This window comes from Tympanuchus pallidicinctus, unplaced genomic scaffold (genome assembly GCF_026119805.1).
Source record: "Tympanuchus pallidicinctus isolate F22 unplaced genomic scaffold, pur_lepc_1.0 scaffold6, whole genome shotgun sequence".
Lineage (NCBI taxonomy): Eukaryota > Metazoa > Chordata > Aves > Galliformes > Phasianidae > Tympanuchus > Tympanuchus pallidicinctus.
In genome coordinates, this window is record NW_026294780.1 from 15,182,859 (window position 1) to 15,196,755 (window position 13,897).

General features: G+C 37.6%; 1 protein-coding gene across 1 annotated transcript in view; it reads right to left on the bottom strand.

The window, feature by feature from the left end:
* Positions 1-6,116: 6,116 nt before the first annotated feature.
* The window catches only part of IRS2 (insulin receptor substrate 2), a 29,601-nt gene continuing 21,820 nt past the window's right edge, over positions 6,117-13,897 (bottom strand). The window contains exon 2 of the mRNA XM_052705847.1: positions 6,117-8,535. Coding sequence (XP_052561807.1) covers positions 8,531-8,535 — 5 coding nt within the window. The 3' untranslated portion in view covers positions 6,117-8,530. The remainder of the gene's footprint in view (positions 8,536-13,897) is intronic.

Sequence of the window (13,897 nt, forward strand, 5' to 3'; positions counted from 1 at the left end):
GCACACAACAGCAGTCCCAGTGCTGAGGAGGGAAGGTGGTTTCCAGCAGCTGACAAAAGTCAGAGGCCCATCTGAAACTTTGGTTTGCATTCACAGGACATTAGGTCTTCTCCTTGTGAAGCTTCTCTGCTAAAGGGCAAGTGAAATAGTTGCCCACTCATCAGCAAAATATAAGCAAACAAGGAAATATCCTCTCCAACCCTTAGGCAATATGCATGCTGACATCTTCCAGGGTATATTTGAGAGCACACACAACTTGAGATTTCTTGTATAGCATTAGTTATAACTAGGCCCCTAGCACAGTACCTACTGATAAGAACTGATGCTGCCTCTGCAGAAGATAAGAACCAGGGAGCTTAGCAGAACAGCATGGGAGAACTCTACCCACAGAGCAACAAACACACCCCAAGTGATAAGAAGGTACACAGCTATTTTATGCATCACACTGAGAATCATCACAGTGTAAATCAGCAGAATTGCTGGAGCTTATGATTTGCAGTTGAATAGGCCATTCAGTGGCTGGACAGTTTAAAGGCAACTCCAAAAGTAACTGAGGTTCTAACCATGTTTTTTCCTTATTTGTGTTTGTGTAAATGAAGAGAAAAGATTGCAGAGACAACCTGGCAACAGATCATAGATCCTCCAGGTATATCTTGTAACAAACGTGCTCGGTAACCAGCAAAAGAGCAGGTCTCCAAACTGAAAACAGGATACACTGAATTTCTCTGCAGTGCAGTTTTTCTGGTTCTGAAGGCACTGGACTACAGCTACTCAATTAGAAATCTAATTTTCTTTATTCCTTTAGAACAGAGAAATCCTGGGGCTTGTTACCTTCAAAGAAATACAGACAGAGTCAATAAAATAATGAAATGTTTATATTGTCCAAGTATTTCCTTTGAAATAGTAGAATCATTATTTGAGAAAAATAATATAGCATCCAGCACTGGACTATTAATAACGCTGCATCTAAGGCAGAGAAGAAAACCATTATTTCTCTTCTGTCAAATCTGTTACTAACGAAAAAACTACGTTCAAAGTAGAAACACTTCAATATTTGTTCTTTCGATAATTAGGATGAAATTTTAACCTTTACTCTTCTGAAACCCTTAAAGAAACATTCATTTATCTGCATGTGAAATTAATATTGGAATGCTTTATTGGTTCATATATAAATAATAAAGGCACAGACTAGCCCTGGAAATTTCTCTGTTTGCATTGATGCCTTGAGCTGGAAAAAAAAAAAAGTCATTTAAAAGCAGTTTAGCCTTGAGAAAATGGGCAGTTATTGTGTGATTTGGCATTCTAGGGAAAAAAAAAAAAAGGTTTTTATTGTATCCCACTTAAGAATGAAGATATTTATATAGAATAGCTTGGTAGACATGATAACTGACAGCAATTACGTTAATTGAGGCACTGCTCAAGGGCAATAGAAACAGAAAAGCCTTCACAAGACATAAGGTTTAAAAAAAGACCAAAAAACAAAAAACAAAAAAATGCCACACATGTAAACGATCTCTCAACTCTGAGCCAGAGCTTTCCTTACAGCAGATCACCATGAAAGCAGTGGTGGCAAATTCCTAGTCTACGGTCACTGAGACCGTGGCCTCAGGGTTTATCTTTGTGCAATAGCTTGTAATATTTAGCCTGCAAATTGGCAGCACTAAAATGGCAGTGAGTGGTCATTGGGTATCTTGCAGGTGATCTGGGTGATCGTACTATGTGTGTGCTCAGTGCAAATTTACTTCCCAGACTCAGTGTTTAAACTCTGATCTCATGGCAAGTGCCATGATAAGATAATTTGAGGTAATCACTGTTCCACAGGGAAAGTATAAACACCTCATAGCTATTAGGGGTTAAGTACAATGGTCGGTATGGTTGTGCACTTGCTGTATCCCTTATTTCTTCCTTCCTTATCTCCACAGCTTGTTTAAGTACATCCATACTATTTTGATCTGCAACAGGTACATCTAGGTCTATCACACAGCTGAAATAATGACATAATCCACCACCTCATGCTTTCCAGTCCATTTGCAGGATAAAACGGTTGTCAGAAAGGTTTAATAAGAACAGGCTGCTGGATCACACTGATCAGCTTCATCCCTAATGAGGAGCATGAAGGAGCCCCATTTTGCTCCAGAGCATCCTTGGCAAATGGGGATTGTCAGTCTTCTGTAACAGATGGGAAAGTTCAGATCCTCACAAGCACTGGTGTCCCCTAATACAATATTGTACTTTCCACAACTCTGAGAGAAGTCAATCACTGTGCTGCCATTTTTTTTTTTTAATAAAATCATAATGTTGAATGAGGAATTTCATCTGCAGCTGGATAAGAATACTTAAGAAAATGATCTGAGTTTTAATTGAGACTATCCAGTCTTACCAGTCCTTCCTCTTCAACATTTCCTTCAAAATCAGGGCAATTCCCAATAAAACACTGATGCTACAGATATTATATGTATACTTATTTTTTCCTAGGAGTAACTGTTCTGTCAAATAGGATCATCATGAGTCATATTTAGTCTGTATCTTGAAGACCTCTTGGGGAACCTGGCAGACCTTTCCAGAGTTACTTGATGTACAGTCCTGTACAAAATGCCATTATGCTAGAGTGATAGGAAATTTTTTAAAGAAATTAAGAGTATTAGGACATGACTTAAAATTAACTCTGCTGCTTTAGGGTCAGACTTTTCACACACACACACACACAAAAGATTTCAGATGTAGTAAATTCATCCCTTTATACAAAAGTTTCATCGTTTATCTAACATTTTGAATTAAGAATACACTTCAGGTGACTGACTTTGAAAAAATCTATCTTGAAAGTTTTAAGTCCTGACTTTCTTGTTCAGGCAAAATTTCAAATTTTGGAGTTGTCTATAATGGAGCTGTAGGCCCAGACACTCATTTCTGTAGTGAAGGTTACTCAAGCTAATGAACGAATGGGAAAGTATAAACTGTACTGTTGGATACACCCATGTTTTCATCTCTACTTAATGAGAAGGAAAACTAAACTGCTAGGAGTGGTAGCATGCATTCCAAAGGTTGAGACAGAATAATATTTTAATGTTAATTCTTGTCAAATGTGGGGGAGTGTACTTTTACCAGTCCATCTACAGCAAACATGATTCTAAGTAGGGGAATCCTTTACCTTTACCTAGATCCAGTGATGTTCATATTAATAGATGTTTCAAGGTGTGTCTAATTCCATCCTCTACCACCTCTGTTTTCAGTATGCAAACCTAGCCTGATGTTTATATCCTCTACCTTGTGTAAGAGCTAGTATTTTGGCAGTAGGGTTCCTTACCTACACTCACTTTAGCACTTACTGATGCATTACATGCATATTAATCACCTATGGTGAGGGGAAAGAGAAGATTTGAAGATTACCTGTGAATAAGTACTGGGAATCAATTATACTTTTGAAAACTCTTGGAAGCTACACATTCAGCATGTAATATGGTATTGCCTAATAATATGAAATAAATTATCAAGCCAAAGCTTATATGAAGCAATTTTGTTATTTGTCATAGTCATCCCACAGGCCAGTTACCCCAGCTCTATTTTAAACAGTATAGAACATGTTTAGTCTGATATGTAGATTAGACTAATAGTAATAAGTTAGGGATCTGTATTTTCAGTAGTGGATTGTGATATTTTCTGTCTCAATTATTTTGGTAGGTCGCTGGGACACTACAAGGAAGTACTGTTCTCAGAAATCAGATTTCCACTAAATGTCACAAACCATACACCTGAATAAGAAATACCTATAGAGTACCTAAGTGTAACTTTAATATTTAGAGTCTATAAAATGCCAATCATTCATTCATTAAATGTTTGCATACTCTGTTTGCATACTCTTTCAGAGACTCTTTTCATCCAGGAGAAAAACAGGTGCAAAGGTGATTCTTGCAGTGTATGTTGATGTCTCTGTAAGAGCTAGTTGAAGTTCCCCATGGAGAAGAAGCTGTCCAGGAGTGACTGAAGCAGTGGTAATACACTGAAAGATTTGGTAGGTGATTTGTGTCCCACAGAGTATGAAGGCTTGCATCTCTGACCAAGTCTCTTCCTTTTGTGCTATTCAGTAACGTGTGTTCAAAGAACTGAAGCTGAGTTGCATTTCCTCACTTGCAATATTCACAGATGGATATGGAATTCTTACAGTTGAGACCTGAACTCTTTCTTCTTCTCATTATTTTTGAGAACACAAAACAGTAGGACAATAGGGATAGATGTTGAAGAAGGAAACTTGCTTGACCTCTGCTAGTTATCTAAAGGCTATTATGAGATGATGCCTTTTGCAGTGGTCTTCAAGGCCACTCTGAAGTGGAGAATTTTGGAATGTTGCTAAGATCCAGGCACCAGAATACGCTCATTGTAATCACATTCCATTCTGGGATGATATCTGGACATGTATAGATCCCCCCTGAACTACATACTACAAAAAAAACAAACAAACCAAAGTTCTCAAGGAGGTCTTTGTGAAAGAATAGTCACTGGATAGGAACCTAGGAGCATAACCTGGCTCCAGGACAGTGCAAATGTTGCTCTCCTACATCACACAAAACTATGCTGTAGGTGGGCTGAGCAGCCAGAGGCTTGACTTATGCTCTATCAGAAATTGAATTCAAGAAAGTTCATACCACATCCCGCTGACATTAGAAAAGGAGAAGATACTTACAGATAGTTGTGTTTCTCCAGAGCTATTTCAAAGACTAAAGCAATTTTCCTTCAAGGATGTCAGTACCGTAAGATCCACAAGGTGCTATTTTGTCTCCTCTAGCTAAGCCTACAGCAAAGACAGTCATGATAGTTGAGAAGCAGATGAACGGTTTTTCTTGGGCAACATACATACACACTGCCTGTGATTTAAGTAGCCCAAGGTCAGGGAGTGTACTGCTACTACTGTTCCTTGAAATAAGGAGAAGTGACCATGGAGAAACACACACTGATGCTGGTTCTCAGCATCTCATGTAATGTAAGGCAGCCTCCCTCAGGCAGTGTGAGGGGGGAGAATGGATACACATAATATTTTGCCACTGTTTTGCACAACGCTACAAGCAGGCAAATGTAAGAAATAAGCTGTTTGTAAATGCATAAAATGGCTTTGCACTTGACTGGAAAGCTCTGTTTGAAAAGTATTGTTGGCTGGATGGGTAATAAGATGGTGTTCTGCAGTGCTTTTCCACTAATGCTTTCTTTGTGAAAATATGCTTATTACATCTTTAGTCGGATGAGGTGAGATGCTGCAGTACCTTGCAGGGTGGGCATATAATTAAAATCATTTTTTGGTCAAGTAAAAGAGATAGTATAGAGATAGGATTTATATTCTTCTGCTCCAAGATTGAGAACTGCTGAACAGAAAGGGAGTGAAATCTACGTGGGCTTCCATGAAGTGAGGGTTAGCCACAATGGCATAGGGTTGCAGAAAAGCAAATAGATACAAATGCATAAAATCAAAGGATTATTTGTAAGGTGGAAAGCGCTCCTGCTCCGCCTCATAAAGGAGGACTAAATGGTCATTAAAAGGTCCCTTCCAACCCAACCATTCTATGATTCTGTGGCTTATATGGACACTTCAGGAGCAACAAGATGATCCTACTGCAGTGACAGACAATTACAGTCACTTTCAGAGAAAGAAAGCGAGTTTGCTGCAGTGAGATGGGGTTTTGTCCTTTTAAAACAAAGTTGTATTAATAAGCTTCTCCAACTGTGCCCCAAACACAAGGTAACTATGACAATATCAGCCCACTTAGTGGTAGATGTGGCCAGTAGAACGAGATGTTGTCTGAATTTCACTCCAATTAACTTTAACGTGGCACTTGCACAGTCATTCACCTGCTGTTGGGATGACAGCTTTATAAACTGAAATTAAAAATTAAGACCATATTCCATTCCTCGTTGTTTCCTTCCCCTTTATAATACAGATTTCTTTATTGTTAAGAAAAGATTTAAAATAATTTCATGGATTGTCAGGGGCATTCTATGTGTTAAAACAAAAGAAATTAAGTATGGGCATAGCAGATTTACTTAGAGAAAGCATGCTTGACTTAAAAGAAAGTGATTTTCATATAAACAACGCCCAAGCCCCCATCTTTAGAGAAAAAAAAGTACAGAAATACTTTACTCCTTTCATAAATAATGTATTTTATTGCATATGGCTATTAAGGAGAGCATCCATGATCAATACAGACTAAATACAATACACTACTCTAGTTCCATTTATTCTGGTCTCCAGCAGCATCACATTTATCCTTATATACAGCGTGTACATTGGAAGACACAGCAAGATAAGTTAAGTCTCTTGTCATATCACAATAGCAAGAAATATATTTAACATCTTGATATCCAGAAACAATACGTACCCAAAAAGAAAACACTGCTTAATAACTGTTAAGGTTATATAGCAAAAAATATTTTAAATTTAAGGTAAGTCAGGCAAAATGTACAAAGACCCAATATACATTGTGAAGTTTAGCAAACAAAACATTTATACATTTTGGTTCCATTCTGTAAACTAAATTAAGAATGTAAGTATTGCATATGCCTTTGTGAAATCTACAGGATAGAGAAGAACTGACTACATTGTCAAGTTTTCGTTTTGAAGTTGATGTATGTATTTTAGCCATTTACTTTAGTGCCATGATTTCCTAATTGGTACAAGGGGCTACTTCAAAATAGATCAAAATATTGTATTCAGCAGGTACCACACTCAGTGCTATGGGGAGGTTCAGAGAGAAAATGTCAACAGTATTATTTGTATTTTCAGTTCCAGAATTGAACGAGCAGCATTTTAGAATGTTTTAGAACTATTTTTAGCATTATTATTATTAAAAAAAAACAACACTCAGATTAGATATTTAAATTGATTTTAGATCTAAGGTTGTATTAGCCTATGCATTGCTGTGATTTAAAATCTCCCAAAATTACGATGTAAATAATGTCATGGGGTAGGGAAGGAAATTGTTTACATTCATCTTTGTCTTGTAATACAATCCTCAGTTCTAAAAAGTCACCATGTAAGCAGGAAGATCGCATTGTCATTTGTTACATTTGTAAGACATTGACTCTTATCTTCCTCAGCAAAAAAAAAAAAAAAATCCCAAAAGATAATGCATTATTAATAATGATGTACAGGCCCCACCTAGCACAATGATTAAAAAAAATGTCTCACATAACTCAAATAACTTAGTAATACTTACATGTCTATCAGAGCAGGCACTGGGGAGGTACCATTAAGATGTATACAAACTCTTCAACAAATTTATCAAAGGAGAAACAAGGTGGCACAACATTCTGCTAGTCTGGTACATCAGTTGTATATGACGTTTGTGACATCATATAGTGATGCTGCCACATCACTTGTGTTTTCAAACTACTGAAAATGTGATGAACAAGTAGTCTTGAAAAAACTCTGGATAAGCAACTGCAACGTTTCTTCTTTCCCTGTAATAATGCCTGTAGCTGCAATGATGCTCTTCCAGTAGAAGGCAGATTTCAGGACTTTCTAGATGGCAAGATAATACTGTGTTAATATTAGTGTTTGAACGCGTCCAGTACCCACTATCATCCCTGCATTCCTAGCATGCCTACCTAGATTTTTGGTTACAAGAAACGCATCTAAGAACAGGGTTAGCTGACAAAAGTGAGCTTGTAGATAGGAAAAAAGGCTTTTGCAATCTGAAGTACCTACATCAACACCTACATAGAGAAAATTAAACAAGTGTGTCAAAGGTAAAGAGAGATAACCCCCAATACAGTTTGATTCTTTTAACTTACGTCGCTTCGGTTACATGTTTTTATTTTTACGTTTTCAACCCCTCTGAATTCTCTGTCCCAGTCCAATCCACAGAGTTCCATCCCATGTTAGATTTCCCAGTGCCCTCACCAGGCTCCATCCCAGAATCAGACACCGCAGCTCGTGATGGAGGAGCAGGTAGCAGCTGCATGCGTTACGAGTTCAGTAAGGCTGGCGACCGCTCTTGAGAGACTCAGCATAGAGATAAAGGAGGTCCTGTCGTACACTAACACCGCAAATCCGGCTTTACTTTGAACTGAGGTAGGTAGTACTGTGATAGGCTTGAAATTATGCCAGTAAATACCAGATCTGACTGCTTCAGCAGGTGCCACAGAACCCCCCAATATGTCGAAGGATAAATATAGTTTGTCTTTGCAGAAAAAGGAAATGAAGGCATTGGCCATTAATTAAACAGGCCGGCAGAAAAGTTCCTACTGTCTAAAGAACATCTTCATCTTCTGTCAAAACAGCAGCAAAATGATAAATGTAGATGCCATTGACAGGACATGAGTTGGGCAGGTTGCTTTCCCTTCCTCGCTGATTTGCTATAGGGCTTAGTTCACAACAGTTTGAAAGTTAAGTAACTGTCCAGACCAACAATGACAACAACAAAAAGTAAACCTTAAGCAGCTTCAATTAAAAAACAAACAAAACAAAACAACAGAAAACCGTATATGCCGAGCAGCTTCTTTGAATGTTGTACTCTTTGAGGTCATGGTGATAAAACTAACTCCTTCACTCTGAAAAGGAAAATGACAAAGAGTCAGTGACAGCTGCAACAAGAATCATACAAATGATTAAAACAGCATAAAAAATACCTTACAGAGAGTATTCAGGATGGGCTTGCATAGAAAAAAAGCTACATAATAACTGCTTTGCTATTTGCACACATAGTAAGGCATTACAGAGGTAACAAAGAGTGCTCTTTCCAATCCCACACCAAGTTCTTAGTGTCCAACTTCCTCATTGTGGCTCTTCAAGACAGCAAGCCCCAGCAGAACCAGTTAGAAAACCTAATATGAAATTCCCCCCACTTCAAGTTGTGATCCTCACTGTTTTATACCACTGTTAAGAAAGGGGTCTTGTAGAAAGCAGATATCAACTACAGTAGTGTTTTAGCTGTTTGGCTGTTATTGAAAGCTATCCATTTACAGATACTAAAAGAGTTTCTTAAAACCATATGGATTTAAGGGAAAGAGTCTTCCAAAAACGTAAACAAAGAAAGGCCCATCTTGTAATCTAGTTATTTGGTTTACTAAATAACTATTATTCCAGAAAAATGAGCATGCTGGCATTTGGAAGGAATCCTCTTCGGATTACTGTTTACAAAGCTGCTTTAAACATCTAAGGTGAATTGTGCAGTATCACAGAAACTAATTTATGAATTGTCAATCTTGTTTTAAAGAACCCAGCTGACTTTTTTTCTTTTTTTTTTTTAACTGCAAAAAAAGGAATGGACAGGATGTGCCACTGCCAGAGGGATAACAGCATAAAGGTGGTTTGTTAACATGTTCATTAAAAATCAAATTTCTTCAATACGTTGTTTATTACACAGAGTTCCCCAGTTTGGTATAACATTTGGAAAGCAGCAACGCAAAAACAGCAGTGACCAAAAAACCAAGACCATACATTTTACATAGCAAAACGCTGACACTTTGTTTTGGAAGGTGATAACTCTGGTAATAGCCCCATACAATCCTAAGCTGCAACATTACATTCCTCATTCTTGCTATTAATAGCGTCTAGTTTATCTAGTGATTTACAGCAATTTTGATGTTTGTATGTTGCTATCCCAAGTTTACAAATTAAGTAAAAACTTCAGTTTGTATATGTATTACAAAAGTTTTTCCAGAAATTGAAATGATTTTGAATTGTTTGGATACTAACACTGCTACTTAGAAAAGCTATAATACTTTAATTTCAACTGCACAGATACAAGTATTTGCATTGGGATCGCTGTGAATTCTACATGAAACCTGGAAGTTAAAGTTAAGTGTAGTGTTTGGCTGTGCAAGTTTTATCGCACATGAGCTTCTGATAAACCAATATAAAGTCTCTTCGACTCAACACAAAAAACACAGGTTGACATATCTTGGCAAATATATGAGAATTGCTAAATTGCTATTGAATTCCTCAGAGCCAAGGTTTACTTAAGAAGTAAGTCCTGTCTAAGTCAATCGGAGCTGCTCTATGATCAGGTACTTAGGATGTTACTTTGGATTTAGTGTAGTGACACACACTGAGATGAATTAATAGCTTGCCAAGAACAAAAAGAAAGCATCTCACTGTCCACATCCATTATCATTTATTTGGTGCCACTTTTCCTATCTAACACCAAGTAAATCTAGCCATTCTAACATCATGAAATGACACTTTTTTTTTCCCTTCTCAAATTAATATCCTGAGTTGGTTTATGATGCAACTAAGGGAACTTCAAAACTGCCAGTAGGACTAAAGGTACTATTTGAATGCACAGTATGAAGTAGGAGCTGAGATGGAAAGAGGAGGATGCGGAAAACTTGGAAGGAGAGTAAGATTCCTCAATTTTGCTGTTTGCAAACTGTAAATCCAACCACTATGGGTACTGAGGATCCCATGACATGAAATCATACCCTAATGGATTTTGTAAACTTTAAATGTGGAGTTGGAAATTAAAAAACAAATAAACACACACACACACATATATACACCCACCAAAGAAAAATCACCTGGATTAGTAATCATCATCCAGCAAGTCTGGTAGGGAGAACAAGTGTCAGGATGGCTTGCTCTCAGAAGACAGCAGAGAACCCTCTTTTGAGGTGCCTAACACACCACTTTGTTCTGACTTTTATTCAGGGAAGAAGGATGCACATGCATCTGCATCATGAAGGCATACAAGTGAGTGCTTCAAGAGTGAGTGCTTGTGGGGAGGTGCAGGTTGGATATTAGGAAAAATTTCTTCTCAGAAAGAGTGGTAATGCATTGGAACAGGGAGGTGATGGAGTCACTGTCCTTGGAAGTGTTCAATAAAAAGATGCCACACTGAGTGAGGTCATAGGCATGGGCTGATAATTCCACTAGATGATCTTACTGGTCTTTCCAACCTTAATGATTTTATGATTTTAAGATACACGTTGCTTCCGTGTTACTGCTTTCCTCCAACTGAAAACCAACTCAATAGCTAAATTTAGGTTATCACTGCATTAGAGTAATAGCTAGAGCCAAATGAAGTTAATAACTCATTTAAATGGGAAAGTAGAGGAGGAGATTTCTATACACGAAAAGATAACAAGCAAATATGTTTAAAGAAGTATGTCCACCTATGGTAGTCACCAGGGAGGATTATTAGTTATTGAGTCTGACACTGCTCTTATAGCACAAGTACTTTCCAGACATAAACTGGAGTGGGTGAGGTAGCCTGTGCTTCACAGGTTCCCCAAACCTGGTTAATAGGGTTTTGTAAGAGAACAACAGGGACTGTGGGTCTAAGCTTTACAGCCCAGAATGCAATCAACACATCACCCAAAGACACTATAATGCTAGTCTATAACCCTAGAATTAACCCCAAAGTCATCTTCATTAATCATAAATGGCTTGCATTGGAAGGATTTCAAGGACCATCCAGCTCCAACCACTCTGCCCAGGGCCCTATCCACCCTGCCCCTCAAATCCAATGCCTCCAAGGAATGGGGCACTCACAGCTTCTCTGGGCAACCTGTTCCAGTGCCTCACCACTCTCCGAGTAAAGAATTTTCCCCTAATATCTAAGCCAAAGCTCTCCTCTAACAAAATGATAACTAGTATTATGCTGCGACACACACAACAGCAAGTGTCAGCTTCAGAGGAAGCCTACTAGCAAGCAGAAAGTTCTGACTTCCACACTAAAATATTCTTTTGTTTCTTTGTTGATATTTTTAAGTATGTCAATATCACTGTTGTTTGTTTTTGTTAAATTCAGTCATTAATATCTCCCCTTTTTTCAAGTCCCAGATCAACATTGCACTTAAATCTATCACTACAAGTTAAACCTGTACACATTGTCTTTATCCAGGGACTAAACAAAATTCCTAAAGGACACAAATATATTATTTGATAACCTCATTCCCCTGGGCACACACAAATCAAATACAAAGTGCAGCACTGCTTCAATGTTGAAGTTCCCTCTTGGTTCTGGGCTTTATTAAAAAACAAAAAAACAAAACAAAAAAAACCTCTCTGTTTGCTGCTGAAATTTCCAGACCTACTTCACATCATATGATTCTACCATTGCTTTCTGGGGAATAAATCAGATAATAAACACACATACAAATTGCTAGGAAACAAGCAAATGCTTGAAGATTTGCTAAGTAAACTGTGAAGAGAATACACTAGCTAATCAATTAAATATCTCTTTTGCTTATATTTTCAAAGCCAGTAAGCAACGAATAAAATTTTTCTAAATTCCTAAAAATGATTCTCTTCTGCTGGCAAGCACAAGGACGGAGCTATTCACATGGCTGATGGCTCAACATAGTGCAGGCTATTCACTGCCTGTCAATTTATTCGAGTGGCAGCGCGACCATCCGAGTGGGTAGAGTGCGGGGTGGGGAGCCCATGGCACTGCCACAGACCCAAACCATGACTCGAGGTAAACGGCTCCCTGGCTTTATCCTTTTGTTCCCCCTTCCCCACATTGCCTGCCAAATCGATTAAGGCTCTGATCCTGCTAACTATTTTTTCCTAGAAGAGCAATCCTATTGATATAACTGAATCCCAAGGTTAACAGCAGGAATGTTTGTAGGCTTTGGGCCATGCCATTAGATGGCACAGCCCAAGGACCCAGATCCCACCTGCAAAACACACAGGATGAACCACTCCTTACCTAGCTCTGACTCTCATTAAGCGATTTAGCGAGTAATATATATAATAAAAAGCCCAGAAGCAACCTTGCTAAGACAGCAGAACAGCTCATCTGCCTCCACTACTTCTTCCAGAGAATTCAGTGAGACTGCTCCAATTAAGTAAAGCAAAGCCTGGTCATCATCACAAGTAAAGCTTTCAGTCGGAGTTAAATCCTTGCCATAATAATATCTCACAGGAAAACACAAAGCAGTATGCTCTAACAGATTACGAAGTCCATGAATAACAGCAATCCGAAGTGAAGAGCTTCCACACTCAATTGGAAAAAAAAAAAAACCAAAACAAACAAACAAACAAACAACACAAGATAAATAAATCATGAAATTAAAAAGCCATATAATAATTATTGCATTTAAACAAGACACGGTTCATCATATTTATCTACTCCCTTTTGGTACATAAGTCCACAAAGGAACAGCACACAATGTTATTTAGATATGCTTTTGTTGTTTTATGAATTTAGAAAAGCAAGCATTGGGACAACGCAAACTAATCATGACTGATAATGAAAATTACCACATTTCTTTAATGTTGCAAAGTGGGGATGTTGTGGCCACAGTTATCTCTAATAAGTTAAGCTTTACAGTACTCTTCTCTCGAGTGACACAGCTAAAAAACATAACGTATTGAGTTCTATTATGATTAACATGGAGAAAGATGATATCTTTTAAAGTAGGAAACAAAACACTAGATTAGAAAAAGATGCCACATGCTAGCAGTTGCAAATACTGTTTTTGTTCTCCTAGCATACACACAAGAGGCTGAAACATTCATCTGATCAGAGCAAATATCCACACAAAATTTGAATGTCAACTTTTATCCAAAGCTACTAACAAAACCAAAGACATTTGTATTTGATACCATCTAGTTACAAGAATAGCAATTGCTTTACTTGTAATTTCACTAGCAGCTGAGTGTAAAGTTAAAGTGCAGATGACAGCGAGGGCTACACTTAGTTGATTTCAGAATTTGATATAATTTGTCGCTCATATCATTTTGTCAAAGTTCTTATAGATTTTGTAATATGAATAACTAAAACATTAAAATGCAATTATGTGGAAAATACAGGATTAAACTTACAAATGTCATTATAATGAATTTATAACTAGAGTGTGGTCCAGAAATACATTTCCCACATAAATTATAATAAAAATAGGCGCTTCGCATTTAAAATTAAGAGAGTAGACATTCATTTTTCCAGGAAAAATTTAATACATTTGC